The sequence below is a fragment of the Phascolarctos cinereus genome, unplaced genomic scaffold, assembly GCF_003287225.1.
Source record: "Phascolarctos cinereus isolate Bilbo 61053 unplaced genomic scaffold, phaCin_HiC Scaffold_9;HRSCAF=440, whole genome shotgun sequence".
Lineage (NCBI taxonomy): Eukaryota > Metazoa > Chordata > Mammalia > Diprotodontia > Phascolarctidae > Phascolarctos > Phascolarctos cinereus.
In genome coordinates this window covers 105,163,274-105,185,075 of record NW_027556402.1, presented here as the reverse complement: position 1 = coordinate 105,185,075, position 21,802 = coordinate 105,163,274, and the positions used below count along the sequence as shown (strand labels likewise).

The window sequence follows — 21,802 nt, the reverse complement described above, 5'->3', positions numbered from 1 at the left end:
AAGTTTCAGGATGTTAGGCCACAGAAAAGAAAATGCAAAGGAGGAGGGCTTTGAAGGGAGGGGGCCCTTTCATTTATGCCTCAAACATTTCCACTCAGCCTACCTCATTCCTTTTCTTAACTCCTATGACTTAAAATAGTTATACTAATTCTCTGAGATAAATTACAATCAGGAGTTTAAAGCCGTAAGATACCTTTGAGACCATCTAGTTGAAGAGTTCCTAACCATTTTTTTTTAAGCTAGGCAATGTGGTTAAGTGACTTGCCCAGGGTCACACAGCTAGTAAGTGTTATGTGTCTGAGGCCGGATTTGAACTCAGGTCCTCCTGAATCCAGGGCCGGTGCTCTATCCACTGTGCCACCTAGCTGCCCCAACCACTTTTTGCATCATGAACACCTTTGGTAGTTGAAATCTATGGACCCATTCTAAGTATGTTTTTAAGAATCCAATGGTCTTCCGCTTTCTTTGAGCCATCTTATGTAATCATTTAAAATAGTAAGGTACTCATTTGATCCAGTCAAGGGGTTCAAATCTCTAAGTCCACCTTAAGGACACCTGTGAAAATTTCTAGCTATTAAGGACAGGCATACCCCAAAAGACACCAAATATCTGGTAGAGATGGCAGGCGAGCCCATGGCAAGCACCAGGGCTATATATAGTCACTGGTCCAAAAATATTGCTGAATTCTTAATGCATATAATCAAAAATGCAGAGTAATGCAGAACTTAAGGATTCTCTTATCATTGAGCTTATTTAGGTTAATGAGACTCTCAAAACATGGAGGCATACTTATAGGGCCCATGGCCAAATCAACCCACCCATGAGTTCCCCTTGCCATGTTAAGATGGTACTTACTGAAAAGAAGAAAACTGTTGCTAAGCCAGAAGAGAAGGTTGCTCAAAAGCAAAAGATATCCCAAAAGAAATTAAAAAAACAAAAACTTATGGCATGAGAGTAAATGTGACATTAATACACAAATAAAAGTAAAATTAGAACATTTGTTATAGTAAATTAAAAAAAATAATAACCAGTAATCACGAAGTACAATCACCAAACTATTTTTAAAAAAAGTTCACAGATTCCAGGTTAAGAACCCTCTCCAGTCCAACCACTCATCACTTCACAAAAAGAGGAAAATAAGGCTCAAGTGTGAATGTCTGTTGAACTCATAGTAGCAAAAAAAAAGAAAGTAAAGTGGGCGTCCATTAATTGGGGAATAGCTAGACACACTGAATGAATGAAATGGAATCTTCCTGTGCTGGAAAGAAAGGATGAAAATCAGGAACTTCAGAGAAACATGGGAAGATTTGTGTGAACTGATAGAGCATGGAATAAGGAGAATCAGAAGAACGATCTACACAAATGACTGCTATGGCTAGTGTGGTCACTAAGATTGGACATTTTGGTTTAACTGGCTTACTTTGTTATAACTGAGGGTTCAGTTTGGGCATGCAGCACACGTAAGCAAGATTTCCAGAAATGAATGATATTAAAACAAAAGACACAAAAAAAAGAGCTGGTTTTTTTAAAAATGAATGGTTAAATGACTTACAATGAGTCACATGGCCTAATTACTGTCAGTCTCTTGGCTCCCCATCTGGTATTATTTCTACTCTATCATGGTGATCACTTTAGTTCTATGGCAATAAAATATCTTTTTACAGTCCTAGTTCCTAGCCCACTAAATAATGTTCAAGGAATGTTCTTAGAGACTGAACAGTACTTTGTCTTTCTTTCTTTTTTTTTTTTTGGGCAATTGAGGTTAAGTGACCTGCCTAGGGTCACACAGCTAGTAAGTGTCAAGTGTTTTGGTCTGAGGCCGGATTTGAACTCAGGTACTCCTGACTTCAGGGCCGGTGCTCTATCCGCTGCGCCACCTAGCTGCCCCATTTAGGGTCATTCTTGTCCCAAAAAGGAGCATCACTCTACAGCTGACCATATGGTCAGATGATAGACGGTGTCTTACAGTTATCAAAATATCACCAAAAATCAAGCATGAAAAAAGAAGTCTATTATGATAAACATCATGGCACTGAAACTGTTTTGTTCTGACAGAATGCTGTAATGACTGTTAACAGCCCACATGTGGAAACTTGCTCACTTTCATACCACATCTATCGGTAAAGAGGCAGATCAGCCCTGACTGAATGAGAAAAGCTTAGAGCTATTCAAACCATTAAGATTCTTGGCTCTGACTTCAGAGAGAGGAGGATAAACAAATCTCTGCCCAAACTGGAACTAGTTCTTCTGTTTAGAAAATGGGAGAAGTGAGGGGAAAATAATCCTCCCCTCTCCCCCCTCTTTCTCTGCCCCTGCCACTCCCTTCCAAGAGATTGGCTGTACTGAGAAGTGTTTCATGGTAATGAGCCAAGTTTTAAAGGAGAGAGAGATAATATTAGTGTGTGTGTGTGTGTGTGTGTGTGTGTGTGTGTTTGGGGGAGGGGGAGCGGAGGTGTGGAAATGGGTCAAGAACACAGGAACACCAATTCCCATTCATCCTGAATCTCCAGAGCTGACCCTGGGGTGTCACCTTGAGCTATCAGCAGCTAGGCACTGACTGAAGCAGACAGCCAGGCGAGGAGAGCTGAGGCTGGTAGACACACACTCGGCCTGCACATTACACTTCACTGCCCTTCTACTCCATCATCCACCAGGCAAAAGCAGGTAGGATTCTCCTTATTGCTTCATCCACAACCCTCAGGTTACTGCCTTGTGTCAGGGCTACTCTCAATGTCCGTTTTAATCATATTTTTCCTAAGTGAAGGTATTAGGTTGTATAGCAAGTGGTACCCAGCAAGATCTGCCCTGGGTTCCATACACTTCTAGGGATGGCCCCAAAAACCCATTGGGTCTGGTTGGTTTTGGATTTATTTAAACAAACCACTTGCCTTGATACTAATCATCTGACTTTATCCCTCTTTTCTTTAAAACTTGGCTTGTTACCAGTAAAATACACATCGATATACTTTTGTGGTTGGATATTTTAGACTGGTCTCTTGGAAAAATTTACATTTATCATAGTTTTCTTGGTTGTTTCAAATGTTAGACTGATAATGGATGTCATGTCATGGAGCAGCAATTCTATGAAGACATATAAAATAATTGCAATGATTCTATTTTTTACTTTTATTATTATTTAGTTATCCTCTGTCTGAATTTTTTTTTTGTAACCCAGACAGATTTCTCTGAGGTCTGGGCTTGTGTCAACTTGCACAGCTGTAAAAGCATACACTGGATGATGGCTGCTAAACAAAACACTGTTGTTTCTCTCCTCAAGTCTCTATCCTGTTGTAGTGAGATCTATAATTTTCATATTAATCGATCTGGTATGTATAATGCTTATACTATTTAAATTTGTTAGAGCTTCTCTACTTTCCAGGGAACCCTGACTTGGAAGTTGAGGTTGCAGCCAAAGTGATCAATCGGATCCTCTGACATGCTAATAATCCCTGTGCTTGTAAACCACCAAGTGAACTGAAGCAGGTACTTCGCTTCTACTCCTGGCCATGCTAACCCTGGTTCTGTGCCCTGCTGAACAATCACAAAGCTCAACGACCCTAACGACCTGGAGACTGTTCACACAAGACCCAAGAATGCCTGGGTTGTGGTCAAGCTGTTTGTGGTTTTAACACTTAAAAACCCTACCCCTACCACAAGTACGTGAGCCCCCTTTCTTAGGAAAGAGGGCTTCACCTGCAAGCTATTTCCCTCACTCTGAAATTAAACTTCTGTTTGATTCCTGACTCTCCTGTCTCTAGTCTGCTCCATTCGGCTCTGCTCATCCACAGGTTAGAGGCCGGTTCAGTTTGGTTAACAATCCTTAACTAACTACATGTCCTTGGACAGGTCACTTTAGTTCTCTACACTTTAGTTTCTTCAGCTGTGAAATAAAAGATTTGGACTACATAAACTTCCAGCTCTAAGTCATGGGATACCATGAGTTTTCTTCAGACTCAAAGCTAATAAATAATTTTGAGTGACTACAAATGCCAGAACTGAGAACTGGCTTTCTTTTTATAATTGGCATCATCTCAATTTTAAATAACTAGAATGATTACTGACTCTTCATTCCAAATATAAGGAAAGTCTTAAATGCTTAGAATAATAGATTCAAACATTTACAATTTTGTTCATGGCCATTAGGATAAAATAAATTACTTACTGGCAATGTTCCAGGGAGCGAAGCATCAAAAAAAGAAACCAATGAATTAGGGGGTGCTAAAAAGGTAACTTGAGATCCGGAGAAAAGTTTTGAATTGGAAGAGATCTGGGCATGAATTTCCAGGCCCACCACAGCTGCCCACTCATGTGCACTAAAGAAAAAGCAAACAAACAAATAGTAATAGGTAGATTCCTCACTATGCAGAAACATCTGAGACCACCAGAACATTAATTTCCTACTTGTATTTTAACTTAGTAAAATTTTATATCCTTGCATATAAAACTGTATTCTATTTTACTGGTGACTAAATCAAAATTAATCTATAATGAAAATCTTGCCACAGAACTGGGGGAATAAAATTACTTTATTACTTATCATTAGGGAAAGGCCCACTGTACAAACACGAAGGTGATAGGGGAAAAGAACAATTTGGCATCCTAACGCAATTCAGAAATGGATTCTAGATGTCAACTGCTTGGCTGACTCTTCAGCCAGGAAGAAAGAAGCATTTTCTAAATTAACCGTACCCTGTCAACCAATCATTTGTAAACTGAGGAATGTGGACCTCGGGAACGACATTTAGAACTAACATAACCATCAGGACCCCAGTAATACAGGAACAATGAAAAATTGTGCCGGATCTCATAAAAAAGAAAGGTAATTCTTGATCATTTTACAGATTCACCTTTATAAGTCTTATAAACATAACTGCGAAATGGAATGGAATGCATAACAATTTACTCTGAAATCAAGATCCCTATAGAAGATAGGAGTAATTGATGATTTCATCGGTGAGGGAAGCTCTCTTTGAGGGAACTCTCTCTGCTCACGGTTCATCCTAGTAGATAAGTCCTAGTGAGTTATCTGAAGTGCACAGAGGTTACATGATTGCTCAGGGTCACAGCTGGTAAACGGCAGAGACGGGATCTAATCTTCTTAACTCTAAGACCAGTCTCCATTATGCCAGGCTGGCTGCTCTGACACATAGAATATGATGTACCATTTTCTATTGAAATATTTTCCTTTGCTGAAATCTAATTAGATGCTCTCAGGATTATCTTTTCAAATCTCATTGGTATTAAAATTTAAACATCCTAACAACCTCCCTTATCTGGGGCACTTTTATCTCTCATCCAATATTCATCACCTCAGAATCAGAGGCATACTGGAAAAGTTCCAGTGTGTCATCTTACAAAATCTCTCAGTGCTGGCAGGGCCTTTCTAGTTTTTTTTTTTCCTAATGTATCTTAGTGAATTATCTAGATCTTTGTATACAATTAATTTATATGTACCAGTGGGATTCTGGGTAAGTCACTTCATTTCTTCGGCCAGTCTGATTATCTACACAACGAGAGAGTTGAACTAGAAGATCTGTAAGGTCCCTTTCAGTTCTAAATCTCATGATTCTACAAGTCTAAATTTTTAAAACTATTTTTAGATTGAGCTACACAGCCAATAGGTATGAGAAATTACAGTTGACTGGTCAGAAATTTCCATGTTCGCTGTAACATCCTCCTTGTCTTTTGAACAATTTCATCACCCCTGAGAAAAGCAAATGTACTTTTCACTTCCAATGAGTTACCATCATTTAAGAAAAGAACAGAAACTGAAAGTCTGTGTCTAATTCTATCTTCCCAGAACATGATGATTCAGTTCCTCCATTTGGGAAGCTCAGGTGGAAATTTAACAACCTTAATAGTTCACAACGCATCTACATGCATCTGTTATTTGATCCTCAAAACAACTTGATGAAGGAGGCAAAGAAGTTATTTTAATGTCTACTTTGCAGAAGTGGAAACTGAGGTCCAGCGAGATTAAATTATTTAATCAAGGTTACAGCTCTAGTAAAGAGCAGGAGAGACTCAAATTCAGGTCTTGTTACCCCAAAGGGACAAATAAGATAATGAATTCAGTTCAACAAACTCTTATTATGGCTTATTGTTTTACTGAACCATAGGGATATAAAGATGAAACAAGAAATAGTCCCTGTCTTCAATGAGCTAGTAGTAAATAAAGTAATCTTTCAGTTCCTCGGCAACCCTTTAAGGCTGTAAGTTGCAGAGCAGGTATAAATCTGCACTGGTAAAGGGATTTTCCCCACTGGGAGTTCCCTCTATCAATGAAATCACAGGTCTGGTCTCCAAAATCTTGTACAAGGCACTGTGCTCTAGTACCAGGAATACAAAAGTCCCCTTTCACAAGAAGTTCGTGCTCAAAATTTGTAGTCAAAACTATCTTTTCAGTGAGACCTCAAATGGTCATAGGAAACACAGCCAGAAGAGACCTTTAGGGGTCTAATATGGTACAATAGAATGGATGTTGGGTTTGAAGTCAGGGGGCTCTACTTCTGGCTTTGCCACTTACTACCTGGATCACTTTAGGTAAGACACTTAATCTGTCTGGGCCTCAGTCACATTATCCGAAAAAACTGGAACAGAGGACCTACCTCCCAGGTCACTTCCAGTTATGAATCTTTGATTCTATGATCTAATATAGAAGTTCTTAATTTTTTCCCCCCATGTCTGCGTTTCCTTCCCCCACTTTTTAATATAAGAAAAAATTCAGAGCCCCACATAGGAAGGCAGTTGTACTATTGATATCTACTAAGAATATACATGATAAAAAAAAAAACTAATATGAATTTAAATGTATCTGGTTTATTAATCATAATAGCATCTATGTAAATCTGAAAAACATAATGATATTTGTATTTGGGACATTACTCAGTTTACATTAGGTTTCTTTACTTATCTTGGGATTCATTTATAGATTTCTTGAACCCTGGCCTGAGGCCCACAGGTTGGGAATCTCTGGTCTAGTCTAATCTCATTTTATAGATCAGGAAACTACTGCTCAGAGGGGATAAAATAACTTGCGCATAATCACCAAGATACTAAGTGCAACGATAATCCAGCCTCTTCCATAAAACCTTCATTAACTGCGTCCAAATGCTTCTCTGCTCTTAACTCCTATGGAATAATTTTCAGAATAATTCAGGTGGTCACTAATATGTGTGTGTCTCTGTGTGTGTGTGTATAAAAATAACCTAATGACATAATTATTCAATTATTATTAAATCTTAGTCTTCCCAAAGTCTGTAAGCTGCTTGAAGTCAGAGACTAAGTTTTACACTACTTTTTAACTTCTATACAGCACCAATATAGTGACTGGCACATAATAGGTGTACAAACAGTCAATTATCTGATTTTGAAAGATGTACCATGGTGTAGCAGAAAGAATACTGGGTTTGGAATCAAAGGACCTGGTTTTAAATCCTAGCTCTGCTTGTTAACTGTTCAAGTCTGATGGTAAGTCACTTCAGCTAAACTCCTACATTTAGAGATGCCAGTAACCCTTGCATACTTAGAGCCTAGCACAGTGCCTGGCACACAGTAGGTGAATTAACAAATGCTTGTGGACTGACTAGTCTGAACAACTCCCTTACCTGACAGATGAGCAAACTGAGGTAGAGACAGGATTAGAACCTAGTCTGCAGACTCAGCATTCTTTTCACTGTATCTCTCTGGTAACATCTCTGGAAATGGTTGAGTTAGATTTATTTCTAAGCTTTCTTCCAGATCCAAACATAAATCTACGAGCTCAGGTCTCTCGGCTATGTCGCTTACACCTACCATGCCCCTGGACAAAGTCACCAGTGTTCTTAGGTCCTCAGTTTCCCCATCCGTAAAAGGAGCCTAGTTACCCTGCAAGTTCCCTTCCAGCTCTAGATTTTGGGATCCCTGGGGCTCCCGATCCAGTGTTTCCCCCACTTGGATCGCCGCCACCTTTTCTCAGTTGGCTGCTACAGGGTTAAGAGATGTAAAACTGACCCCGCCTCCTTCCCATTCCCGCGCCCACCCCACTCTGGACTCGTCTCCAGAACATGAGCTTCTAGAACCCGTTGGGGATTCCCGCTTCCAAAGCCGCACCGTCTCCCGAGGCCGGCTAGGGGCCTCGGGACAGGGTACTTCGGGGGTGGAAGAACGCGGCGGTACCCCCCTCCCCCCCGGGCAGCCCTTTCCTCCTCCCCCGGCCCTAGCGTCCGGGGAGCGCGGCTTTTGTACCCCGGCCTCGGCTCCTGTGCCGCTGCGGAGCTCTGCCCTCTCACCCGGCCCGGCACGGGCTCGGCGAAAAGCGCTCTCGAGCGGCGGGGCCGGTAGTCCAAGGACCAACACCGTCCAGGACGGGCGCATCGCAGTATGGGCGCCGCCATCGCGCCTCCGAGCCTGAGTCAGGTGACCGCTTTCTGGCGAGAAGCCGCGGGGCTCCCTGGGAAGCGTAGTTCCGGAAGTGTGGAGGCAGGCGGCGGAGGCTCCAGAGGGAAAACTACCGTTCCCGTCGGGCATTGCGGGGTGGAGGGGGAACCGAACGTGGACGGAGGCGGAGGAAGGAGGTGGGAGAAGGGAGGAGCCGAAGTGGAGGTGCCTGTCCTGGGGAAGACCTGCCGATTTAGCCAATGAAAGTCGCTATACAAACTTTAACCCAACTTAGTTCAATTCACTTCTGTTCCAGTTGACCCAGGGCCTCCTTTGTACCAGCCGCTGTACTAAAAGGCAAAAGTGTACTGGAGGTTGAATTGGTCTGTATGAGCAAACTCAGGACCGTGCCCCCTGGAAATTTCTGTGGACTACAAGGACGTGTGTGACAGCACTTTTTATTTTTGTTGTTGTTGTTGTCCTTCCTTCTCCAAGAGGACCAAAATGACGTCACTGTGTTGGGGTCAAGTTACTGGCTGATCAGACCAGTAAGAGCTTGGAAGGCTCTTCTACCAATGGTCAAGCACAAATAATCGATACGAACATTTGGAATGGAGATGTCTCTAAATTCGGCTGTCTCACTGTTGTTTAAGCTACTGCAATTCTGCTTTCTTTGATATGGGCATGACATGCTGGGTGGTTCTGTGCCAGTGTCTCCCAAGTCTCACGATTGATTCCAAAGTTCTTCAGAGAGCCCCTGGGACTGTTCTTGTATAGCTTCTTCAGCTCTTCCAGTGAGTGCTTGCCTTGTGTGAGTTCTCCATAAAATGGCTTTTTAGGCAAGTATATATTTGGCATTCAAACCATGTGGCCAGCCCATCAGAGTTGACCTGTCTGCAATGGAGTTTGAATGCCTGGCAGTTCAGCTTGAGAAAGGACCTCTGTGTGTCTTGCCAGGTGATCTTCAGAATCTTTCTAAGACAATTCAAAAGGAAGCAATTCAGTTTCCTGGCATGGCACTGGTATACTGTCCAGGTTTCATAGGCATACAGTAATGAGGTCAGCAAAACGACTCTGTAGACCTTCAGTTGGTAGGCAGTCGAATACCTCTCCTCTTTCATATTTCCTTCCGAGCCTCCCAGACACTGAGCTGGCTTTGGCAATGTGTGCATCAACTTCATCATCCATGTATATACCCCTGGAAAGTATACTATCAAGGTAAGTAAACTTGTCCACAGCATTCAACATTTCTCCATTTGCCATAACCAGTCAGTTCCATGTGTGGACGGTGTGGTGCTGGCTGGTGGAGAACCTCTGTTTTCTTCGTGTTAGTTGTTAGGCCAAAATTATCACAAGCAGCAGAATGTAGGCATGTCCAGGGAAAATTAGGGCTGCTGAGCCCTTTTGAGAACTGCTTTCCACCTTTGGTGTCCACCTGATCCCCCCAACCACCTGTGGCTCCAAGCTATAGTATGCACAGTGGCCATACCCTGGTGAACGGTTTCAGCAGACAGGCTAAATCAGGTTGAGAGGGTCTCAAACCCTGTTGGTGAGTTAGGTGGATGTCTGTACCAAGCATTTGAAGACTTTCCCCCCAGTGGAATGGGTAGATGAGAACAATTTGTTCCAACTTCCATGAAGGTGGCTGAAAAAGGTGCTTCGGAGCACTTAGACATCAAAGATGTCAGGGTCATCCACTATATCCCAGACCATCACCAGTTGTCTTGATTTTTGTCTTGCCAGTAGACTTTTATGACTCTGGAAGAGAGAGTGAGGCCAATGACTTCACATAACTCTACCTCATTTAAATCCAGTTTATGCCTAGGACAAAAGATATCACCCATACCATTTTACCATTTTTGCCTACCTCAAAGTCCTGTGGTGACAGGCAAGTGATGAAGCAGCAGGTGTGGATACACTGGGAGTTGTAGTCACAACCCTGCATGTAGGCGACCCAGGCCTTAGGGTTGGTCATCTTCTCACTAGACTAAAGCAGCAGTGAGATTTGGCAGTCTCCTAGGTGTCTGAGCAGTGTTTTTTTAAGGACCACACCACTCACCTACTGGCAGGAGGAAGGGACTACAAAAGGTGCCCTAAAAATGATCTGTTTCAACCAAACCTGGTCTTTTTTACCATGGCAGGTGGGGTCCCCACTTTGGTCGAAACACAAAAAAAATATACAAAAACTTTTGAGAAGATGATTTCACTCACCATCAGAACACACTCATCATCAGAACATGGAATGTGCTCACTCTTATGGATAACAAGAAATGCAGTAGACCTGAAAGAGAAACAGCTCTCCTTGAGAGAGAACTCAGCAGGTATTGCATTCAAATAGGAGCCCTGAGCAAAACAAGGCTGGCAAATGAAGGGTAGCTTACCGAAGTGGAGCTGGATGCATGTTTTTCTGGAATGGCCGCAGTGATGGGGAGCGTGGTGAGGCTGGGATAGGTTTTACAATCAAAACTAATCTAGTCAACATTTATTTAAATAGGTGATGAAGAACTAGGGTTATCTGGCATTTTAGTATGACAGGTTAAACCGTAAACCTGGGACTTACCCTGGGATCTGTGAACTTGTTTTTTAAATATATATTTTGACAAATGTATTTTAAATGTGTTATTTACTTTGTTAAATATTTCCCAATGATATTTAAAAATTTTTTAAGCTTCATTTTTAAAAATTTTGAGTTCCAGATTCTCTCCTTCCCTCTGGCCCTTCCCCTATCTCTTGAGAAGGCAAGCAATATGATACATGTGAAGTCATGCAAAACATATTTCCATATTAGCCATGTTGTGGAAGAAAACACATGCACAAACAAATAAATAAGGAAGTGAATCTGCACTCAGAGTTCATCAGTTCTTTTTGGAGGTGGATACCATTTTTCATCATGGGTCCTTTGGAATTGTCTTGGATCATTGTCTTGATCAGAGTAACTAAGTCTTTCACAGTTGATGGCAAATGTATTGCAATGTAATTGGTTTCCCAGGTAATCCAATGTGTTTTATTTTATACTCTTAGAAACATGATTATGAACACATGAAAAGGGGTCCCTAGTCCATCACCAGAGGGCCAAAGGGTCCAGGAAACCAAAAAGATTAAGAACCCCTTTCTGGAGGGGTCATAGAATCATAGATTTAGGGCTGGGAGGGGCTTTAGAGACCATCATGGCTAACTCCTTCATTTTGTAAATAGGAAAACTGAGCTTGGAAGAGATTAAGTGATACACAGTTTAGTAAGTAGCTGAGGGAAGGTTTGATCTTAAGTGTACTTTATGCCTTGTAACTTTGGGGAGGAGGAGGAAACAGTCCTGAACTGCAGCAGTTAAAAGAAGTGCTGGTTTGTTGGCTGCTTTCTCTTCCTTCAGCACCCTAGCTATCATCACTTCTCTCTAAGACTTCTAGTGAGGGGAGGGGATGCCAGCATCATGGCATCGTGACAACCATGCCCATGTGGTAGCCAGTGCAAAGGGAATCGACTAGACAAGCTTGTGCCTGCATCCCTGTCGGCTTTTTCTTCTTTTATGTTCTTTCTTTCCTGATCTCAGGTGAATGACTATCTCTCCTGAGATGTATGTGTCCAGATTTGGAGGTGACTTTCTGAATTTGAGAGGACCAGAAATCCTGGGTCCATTGAGTAAAACTGACTTGTGTTTAGGGGAGTTGCTTCACTGGAGAGGATGTCTACGAACAAGAAGAGGCTGGACCTTTTTACCAGCAGACTTGGACCAGGAGTTGTTTAGACCATGTTGAACTGAATTGTAAAATGGTGTCAGCAGTACTGCAAACTGCTTTCTGTCCTGATGCTTTAAGTTACCAGTCTCTCAGTGTATTCTAACAGTGTATTCTTAGGTTAAGTTGCTGAGTGAGTCCCGTTTTGTTTATTTTTGTCAAATGTGTGCTGATGGCAGTTCTTTTGTTTAGCATTCCTTTTGTGCATAATAGGGAATAAATTACTCTCTTCTATTTGATTCATATTGTACATTGAGTACCTTTTAACCTACCCTTTTGGAGAAGCTATAAATGTGAGCTATAATCTAAGCTCTAAGGAAAATTTGTTTATGTACGAAGAGTTGAGGGGGTGGGGAACAGCATGGCAGGAGGAGAGGACAACGTGATGGATTTATTCTCCTGGTTCTGCTCCCTTCATTCTGTATTAGTTCATTTAAGTTTTCCTGGGTTTCTCTGAAATCTTCTTCATCATTTCCTACAGCACAATAATATTCCATTACAGTGACATATCATTTCCCAGTTGAGGGGTACCCCCCCCAACACTTGGTGTCCAGTTCTTTGCTACTACAAAAAAGGCTGCTATAAACATTTTTGTACTATAGGCTATTTTCCTCTTTGGAGCCTAATCCTCATGATGTTATTGTTGGGCCAAAGGGTATGTGCACTTTAATAACTTTATTATATAATATTATATATATGCATACACACATAAGTAAATAAGCCACCTTATTTTCTGCCGTTTAAATCCATGGAAACAATGATAACTACCTTACATTTGTGTAGCATTTTAAGTATTACAGTATACTTTCTTCATAAGCCTATGGTTTAGTTAGACTGTCGTTGTTTCTGTTTTAGAGATGAGTAAACTGAGTACTCAGAGTAATTAAATAACTTGCCCGTGGTCACACAGTCAGTGTCTGAGTCAGGATTAGAACTGAGATCTTGCCTGACTCCAAGTCCAGAACTCTTTGTAACATGTCAGGTTGCTTCTCTTGATCTTTGGAAGTATTAAGCCTAGTAAATGCAATGCTGGGAGATTCCCCTTCCTTCTTCCCCCAGATGGAGCAATACCTGTCTGAGGGCATTCAGGACTGAGGACTGGAAGGAGCACAGCTTCCTTCTACCTTAGGCAGGGTGTGCAATTATTAGGAAGTGGTGACAGGCTTACACGATATAAATAACTCTACCTAGTTGTTTAAGAGAACAGATTGGGGAGCATTTGGAATACTTTTAGGTTCCTGATGAGCTGGGAAGCATTTCCCTCCTAAGAGGGGAAGGATAACAAGATTTATCGTCTTGTCTAACCATGAAGCAGGTGACCATATTACCTTGGAGAATGAGAACAATGATGACCTGCTCTTGGGGCAAGATTATATGTAGTTAGAGGCAGCTTTTGAACCTCAGGGGAAACTGTGTCTCCCATTAGACAAGGTGAATGTGGCTCGCCAGGAGGACTGTTCCAGGGAGGATGCCAGGTGACTCACCTGAATACTCACCTACCAGGAGGAAGGATAGCTGCAAAAGGATTCATGACATCAAGAGGGAGAGAACAATGCCCGGTGACACCTGGTGGGAGCAATGTGGAACTGCAGATATAGGTCAACACCTGGAATATCTCCCGGGGCAGTGCCCACTCCACCGGCGGTGGGTTGTAGACAGCCACGCGCTACTTAGGGCAGCATCCCAAATGAGCTGTGGGGCAACTACAGGGGAGAGAACCTGTGTTTGGAGGATAGTAAGGACTAGACATTTACACAGATTTTTAAGAGCGAATTCCTTGTTGGAGGTGAGCAATAGAATACTTAACTTGGAGTCAGATGTCCTGGTTTTGCCTCTTTCTACCTTAGTGACCTTAGATGAGTCATTTAAATTCTCTTGTCCCCAGATTCCTTATCTTTAAAATGGGGGTAGGGTGGGTGGGATGCAAGTCTGAGGCTGGTAGCATGTTTGAGCTTGAAAGTTCCTGAGCTGTAATAGGGCTAATGTCAATGGAGTGGCTACACAAAGTCTGGCACCAATATGGTGAACCCTGAGAAAAGAGGAGTTGTGGGGCGCCAGGATACCTAAGGAGGGGTGCATCAGCCAAGGCCGGAAATGGGGAAGGCCAAAGTCAACAATGGGAAAGGGATGATGAGTGGCTGCTGCAGTTCCAGCCTGGGCAGCATAGAGAGACCCAGTCTCAGATTAAAAAATAAGACAAAATAGGGTTAAAATGAAATTAAAGGTTTTTGTGTGTCATGGACCTTTTTGGCAGTCTGGTGAAGCCAATGGACACCTCAGAATACTTTTTTTTAATGAATAAAATAAATAGGATTATAAAGGAAATCAATTATATTGAAATGCAGTTATCAAAATATTTTTAAAAACGAGTTCATGGACCCCAGGTTAAGAACTCCTGGACCAAATAATCTCTTGAGGTCCCATCCAGCTCTAAATCTTAGATCTTTAATCTTGTGAATTGTGAACTTACAAGGGAATTTGGTGTTAATACACTGGGTGGTGTTAGATTGCGATGTTTGCAGATTTTCTCAGTGAGACCTTACAGCCCAAGAAGTGAAAACATCCCCCAAAGTATACCCAAGGCCTTTCATGTTTTGAAGATCTCTGCCACAAGAGTTATGTAAGGATTCCTTTTATCATATCAGTCCTCTGGGTAGAAGCCTTTGATGTCTCCTGATTTCCAAACATATCAGATCTCTGCCTAGCTGGCTAAGTCCTCCAGAATCTGGTCCCAGCCTGCCCAGCTAGTCTTATCTTCCACTCTGCCTCCAAACAAACTCCTCTATGCAATAAAATTAATCTCCTCAGCTTTCCCACATACACACCTTCATGCCTTTGGTCATAATGGGCACCCCTCCCTTCCTTCCACTTAGCTAAGTCCTACACATCCTTCAGGGGCTGGCTCTAGTTACAACTTTTCTGTGAGACTTCTTCTGTAGAATTCTGCATTATTTATTGTCTGTACTACACACTCTACCATTCAGTTATAACACGGAAGTCCAGTTAGGGCTTATTGTGGTTTTGTCTTATTGGTCTTCTTTCTTCACACCATTCCCCTTCGTACACTCTTTATTCTAGTCATATTGGACGATTAGCTCATTCCCAATCTCAACATTCCATCTTTGGCTCCAAGTCTTTGCACCTACAGTCCCCTGTGTCTTTAAGACATCTGCTTTTCCCCTCTGCCTCTTAGAACCACTAATTTCCTTCAAGACTCAGTTCAGGTGTTACCTCATATGAGAAGTTATCCCTCTTCTCTCACATCTTTCATGAACTCTTTCTTCTCAGATGCTCTTATATTTGTATACGTGTTATATATATATATTTCTTCACACTTGCATACTTATAAATAGTGTATCCAGCAGAACGTAAGCTCCTTGAGGACAAGAACTGGCTTTGGTTTTTGTGTTTGTCTGTGTATCCACAGTTGTCCTGATCTATATCTTGCCATTGGACCCAGAGGCTTTGGAGGAAAGAGTGAGGTTGGTGACTTTGCACAGCCCTGCCTCACTTCAAGCCAATTTACTTGCAAGTCATGACATCACCTTCCTGATGTCATGTTCCTCTTCAAGAAGGAAACACAAACACAATGACAACAACAACCAACAACAGCCTTTTGTGATGTCCAGATTTTTATATGTATGTATATTTGTATATATATGTGTGTGTGTGTGTGTGTGTGTGTGTATGTGTATATCTGTATCTATCTATCTATCTGTCTGTCTGTCTGTCTATCTATCTATCCATCTATCTATCTTTGAATTCCAGCTAAGTTATAAACTTCATGAGGGCCATGGATTATACAGTATTTTTGTCATCCCCATAGCTCCAACCAGTGCTGGGCACATGAGAGCTACTCACCATATCTTTGTTTTGATTGGTTCAGTGATTTCAGCTGTAGAAAGGAATTTGGATTAACATGGTAACATATAAGTTTTGAATGCTTACTACTTTTGATAGTGTTCCTTTAATAAGTTCTTCCCCTTCTTTCTGTCTTAGAAACTATCTAAAATAATAATGTTTTTGCTCAGCAAGAGGATAATTCCGTAAGAGGTAGAGGAACAAATGTAATGGAAAAAGCAGAAGTATTCTCAAATGACTTAGTAACTACATAAGGGAGGACAGCAAGGGGAACATATGATAAATGACATACAGTCCTGTCAGTGCCCCCCAAACTTGCTATTTAGGTAATGGAAGACTCAATGTATTTCAAAGATATTGGAGCTTTTGAAATGACTATCATGAGTTTTCATATTGAATGGTTTCTGATTCATAATCTGTGTCTTAATTATCAATGTGGAACTTTTGATCTAATCCCACAGATGTTTATTTAACACCCTTTTTATGTGGGGCATTCTTTTGCGTAGGCCTTGGTAGGCCATGGTTCCATGCTAGTTTCATTGTAAAGCATGCAGAGAACATAGTTAAGTAGCATGTCCATATCAAAAAGCAACTTCTTGTTAAGAATTTAGTTATCTAAATTATATACCCTGGAAAGACATTTGGTCATTTCTGGACACCTCCGGAAATGGCACAAACATATCTTTTTTTTTTCTTTCTTTTTTTGGCTTTTTGGTGAGGCAATCGAGGTTAAGTGACTTGCTCAGGGTCACATAGCTAGTAAGTGTCAAATGTCTGAAGCCAAATTTGAACTCAGGTCCTTCTGACTCCAAGGCTCGAGCTCTGTCCATTGCACCACGTAACTGCCCCAAGAACGGTGGATGAATCTTTTTTTTTTTCTTAAAGAGGCAATGGGGGTTATGTGACTTGCCCAGGATCACACAGCTAGCTAGTAAATATCTGAGGCCAGATTTGAACTTAGGTCCTCCTAACTCCAGGGCCAGTGTTGTATCTACCACCTAGCTGCCCCTACAAGCATATCTTTTGCATTATAGTTGCAGGCCTTCAAATTGTTGAAGCAGAGACTGTCTTCATACCTACAGGTTCAAAGTATAATTTCTATAAACATTTATATAGATTTACTCAATTAAACACTTTAAGGATCTGATAGTATGCAAGCAGGCAAGTTTATTTTTAGTTAATTTTCACTGTTATTATTCTTAGGGTTCAATTCAACAATCCAGCAAGCATTTATAAGGCATGTAGTGTGTGCTGAGAGGCAACCCTGGTGTAGTGGAAAGAAAGTTGGCTTCAAATTCAAAAAGACCTGTGTTCCAGTCACACCTCTGACACCTACTGCCTGTGTAAGTCTGGCCAACCTTTCAATGCTGTATAAAACATTAAGATTATAAAATGCGTTGAAGGTGCCAACTTGAATCGCGAGGTGAATTTCTTCACTTGGAAGCACCAATAAAATGAGTTAGGCCATTGGAATAACAAAGACGAAAAAGAAACTGGCCCTGCCCAGAAAGGGAGGGAAGGATAGTATGTTTACAGAGAAGTAGATATATAATATGGACAAAATCAATGCAAGGTATTTTTTTGGTGGAGGAGGGGAATCAGCAAAGACATATTGTAGGAGATGGCTGAGATTTGCAGGGAGCTGGTGGTTCCAAGAGGTGGAAATGAGGATGGTGAATAGTCAGGTCCAGGATACCAGCTGGCATGGGCAGGCAGACAGGGAGTTGGAGAGTTCAGGGAGTTGGAGAGTTCAGGAACCGAAATAACATTAAGATTCTTTCAAAATATTTTTCTTCCCTAAAGTAGAATCACAGTGCCATTACATAGTAAGCCTTTAATAAAGATTTTTTAAAAATGAGCCCCCTGATGCCTTTTAATCATTACTGTTGATCCAAATCTGTATGCCTGAAGTGAAGAAGGACTGTGATTTCCTTGGTGGGGAACTCTCTCTATCTGAAGCTTAGCGACATGTTAGGTGACATGCTGGGGTGGCTGCAGAGCTAGCAGGAATGGAACCTGGGTCTTTGTGACTAATAGTTACTGTGTTCACTGTCCTAAGCTGCCTGTCACTGAGAGTGAGCTAGATGTTGGGGGAACGGACCAGTGCTATAGACGCATGAAAAAAAGAAAGGAAGCCAGAAGTTGGTGTCATTGTGATAAGAAGGAGGAAACAAGCCTCATTTAAATGTCTGCTATGTGCCAGGCACCATGCTAAGCAGTTTACAAATATTCTCTCACTTGAGCTTCACAGCGTCCCTGGGAGGTAGGCACCATTATTATTTGAGGCAAGCAGAGGTTAAGTCGTTCATGCCCAGGGTTGTATAGCCAGTAAATGACTGAGGTCAGATTTCAACTCAGGTCTTCCTGACTCCAGGCCTCATGCTCTAACCACTATGCTACCTTGCTGCCTCTGTGTCACTTGTCTGCCTTACTGCCTATAACCAGAGGCAATTACCAATCTTGACCCAGAAGAGGGATGAGGAAGTGCACTCTCCCCTTTTCTTGGAGAGGTGGGGGACTATGGATGTGGAATGTTGCATATACTGTCAGACAAGGTCACAGTATTGGTTTTGCTTACCTGTTGTTTTTGTTTTTTTCTTTATTGCAAGGAAGGGGTAATTAGGAGTGGGGATGGGGGGAGGGTCTCCCTAGAAATGAACTTTGATACCTTTTGGGAAAGGTGTTAGTAAAGCTTTTTAAAAAAAGTTTGAGAAAGTGTGGAGAAATGGAAATGTCACTGAGACAGGTAAGGTATGGGTGGAAACGCAGATCCTATACCAGACTCTTCTCTGCATGGCTCCCTTTACATCATGTACAAATTATGTTAAGAGTCTTAATCTGGATGTATACGGTCCTCATTGTTTCCCCTGTTCCCTTATTCCACTATGGTTAAATTGATCTTTTCTCCATCTCTTGGAGGCTGCAGGTCATTTGGGCTTGGGCCTGGACCCTCCAGAGGATTGGCCCTGAGAATCTCAGGGTCCAGCATCTGTCAGGACTCTAGAGAAGACAGGAATACATGCATATCCGCAGTGTGCTCTCTGTCCCCAAAGGGCTCCAGCGACTTTGGATGTCTTGCATATTCATTAGCATATCCAAGAAGCTGTACAGCCTCCCAAATATACTAATCACCCAGATTGTGGAGAGGGGGTTGGGTCTCTGAAGACCATCCCCAAACATGACCAGACCACATAATGAGGATTGCTGGTCTGCAGGATACTTGAGAGACAGTACTCTGATGGTGAGCCAGTAGGATCTTCCTTGTACGTGAAGGATGATGACTCAGGGATGCACATATTTAAGCCAGATAAAGACCCCTGCCACTAGAGGGTGAGAGAATCCTGTGCAGAGAAGCCTGTGTACTCGGTTCTACTCAGAGATGGAAATCTCCCAGGTCAGTGCCCCTTCTAGCCAATCACGATTCTTGCAGAATTCCACAGCACTCTTGATGACTGTTGGGGGTTTAATCTACCTGGCTTTCCATAGCCTTTTCTTTCCTTCCTATAAATAATCCTTTGGCCTCCTTCTGTTGGGTCTGATATTTGTGAGCATTTTGTTTGTCCTCAGCAAGTCAGGTGCTTTCATGCTTCCTTCAGTAGGAATGGTTTGTTAGCTCTCTCCGGCCAGCCAAATCCATTCGTGGATTGTCAGAACTTTCACTGACAGACAGCTCTAGCTGAGACTTCTATTTTGGTCCTGCCAAAAAGGTGACTTTTGTCACTGTGGAGATGCAGAATTTTTTATTGTAGGGAACACAAACCATGTAGAAAACTTTTGTTTCAGATGAAAACAGGATTTTCTAGGAGAGGGTTTCTCAGTTCTGTATTTTATGCACGTAATACATATGTTACAAATAATTTTAGAGCTAGTAAAAGAAAAAGAAAAAAGCATGGCAAAATGGACAGTGTTTGTCTTAGATTCAGGAAGAAATAGGTTCAAATTCCACCGCTGATGTTTATGAGTTATGTGACCAGGCCAGGCATGTAACCTTTGGCCCTTGGGCAACCCTTTAGGGGGCTTTCACAGCCATTGATGGCTGTATTGATAGAAGGAGTTTGCATACCAGGAGTTCCCCGTGATGATGAAATCATAAGCCTTTTGAACTTTAAGAAAGACATTTGCCAGGGAAGAATTTTTGAGGTGTCCCTCACCAGTAGCTAGCATCAACTAGGAAGTATGCTTTTAAGAGCAGCCATAGGTATAGCCATCATTCTTCATTCACCTATGAATTAGAATTCAGATATCCAGCTGCCTATGGGAGTCAGTGAATTCTAAACTAACATCAACTTACCCAAAACTAATAGCACCTTTAGGTTAGATAAGCCTGGTTTGCAATAAGTGACTATTTTCTCTTTTAGTTCCCCATACTAGAGTGTGGGTGCATGAAGAAAAAATTAATCTTGTGTTTCTTTTTTGTTTCTTTTTTTAAATATAAATTTATTTATTTTTAGTTTTCAATATTTACTTCCACAAGATTTTGAATTCCATATTTTCAACCCCATCTTGCCCCTCCCTCACCCCAAGATGGCATGCATTCTGAATACCCCTTCCCCTAGTCTGCCCTCCCTTCTGTCTCTCCTCTGCTTCTCTTATCCCCTTCCCCTTTTATTTTCTTATAGGGCAGGATAGATTTCTGTACCTCATTTCCTGTATTTCTTATTTCCCAGTGGCATATGGAAACATTTTTTTTTAAACATGTGTTTTTAAAACTTTGGGTTCCAAATTTTCTCCCTTCCTCCCACCCCACCCTCATTGAAAAGGCAAGCAAGTCAATACAGGCCATCCATGTGCAGTTATGCAACACACTTCCATAGTAGACATGTTGTGAAAGACTAACTCTATTTCCCTTAATCCTATCCTGCCCCCCCATTTATTCTATTCTTTCTTTTGACCTTGTCCCTCCTCAGAAGTACTTCCTTCTGATTACCCCTTTCCTAATCTGCCTTTCTCTCTATCATCACCCTGCTTTCTTGTCCCCTTCCTCCCCTATTTTCCTGTAGGGTAAGACAGATTTCCATACCCAATTGAGTGTGTATGTTATTCCCTCCTTAAGCCAAATCCCATGAGAATAAGATTCCCTCATTTCCTCTCACCTTCCCCTGAACCTTTTCTTGTCTGTTTTGTGCAAGATAATGTACCCCATTCTACCTCTCCCTTTCTCCTTCTCCTAGTATAATCCTCTCTCACCCCTTAATTTTATTCTCCAGATATCACCCCTTCATCTTCAACTCACCCTGTGCCCTCTATCTATCTATCTATCTATCTATCTATCTATCCATATAATTTTTCCCCTCCCACTACCCTAATACTGACAAAGGTCTCATGAGTTATACATATCATCTTTCCATGCAGGAATGTAAACAGTTCAGCCTTAATAAGTCTCTTATGATTTTTCTTTCCTGTTTACCTCTTCATGTTCCACTTGAGTCTTGTATTTGAAAGTCAAATTTTCTATTCAGCTCTGGTCTTTTCATCAAGAATGCTTGAAAGTCCTCTATTTCACTGAATGACCATTTTTTCCCCTGAAGGATTATACTCAGTTTTGCTGGGTAGGTGATTCTTGGTTGTAATCCTATCTCCTTTGCCCTCTGGAATATTATATTCCATGCCCTCCAGTCCCTTAATGTAGAAGCTGCTAAATCTTGTGTTATCCTGATTGTGTTTCCACCTACTTGAATTGTTTCTTTCTGGAAGCTTGCAATATTTTCTCCTTGACCTGGGAACTCTGGAATTTGGCTACAATATTCCTAGGAGTTTTCCTTTGGGGATCTCTTTCAGGGGGAGATTGGTGGATTCTTTCAATTTCTATTTTGCCCTCTGGTTCTAAAATATCAGGGCAGTTTTCCTTGATA

General features: G+C 41.7%; 1 protein-coding gene and 2 long non-coding RNA genes across 4 annotated transcripts in view; 2 read left to right on the top strand and 1 right to left on the bottom strand.

Moving 5' to 3' along the window:
• GATB (glutamyl-tRNA amidotransferase subunit B) overlaps positions 1–8,406 on the bottom strand; it is a 110,970-nt gene extending 102,564 nt beyond the window's left edge. For both annotated transcript variants that reach the window (XM_020994123.2, XM_020994124.2), the window contains exons 1-2: positions 8,227–8,406; positions 4,163–4,313 (exon numbers count right to left, since the gene is read on the bottom strand). In XM_020994123.2, the coding sequence (XP_020849782.1) occupies positions 4,163–4,313; positions 8,227–8,375 (300 nt within the window). In that variant the 5' untranslated portion in view covers positions 8,376–8,406. The remainder of the gene's footprint in view (positions 1–4,162; positions 4,314–8,226) is intronic.
• On the top strand, positions 2,290–3,743 carry LOC110213714 (uncharacterized). Its single transcript, XR_002326092.2, has 2 exons — positions 2,290–2,664; positions 3,380–3,743. It is a non-coding gene; the product is annotated as an uncharacterized LOC110213714 (long non-coding RNA).
• LOC110213616 (uncharacterized) overlaps positions 8,362–21,802 on the top strand; it is a 90,077-nt gene continuing 76,636 nt past the window's right edge. The window contains exon 1 of the long non-coding RNA XR_002326054.2: positions 8,362–9,576. This is a non-coding gene — a long non-coding RNA (uncharacterized LOC110213616). The remainder of the gene's footprint in view (positions 9,577–21,802) is intronic.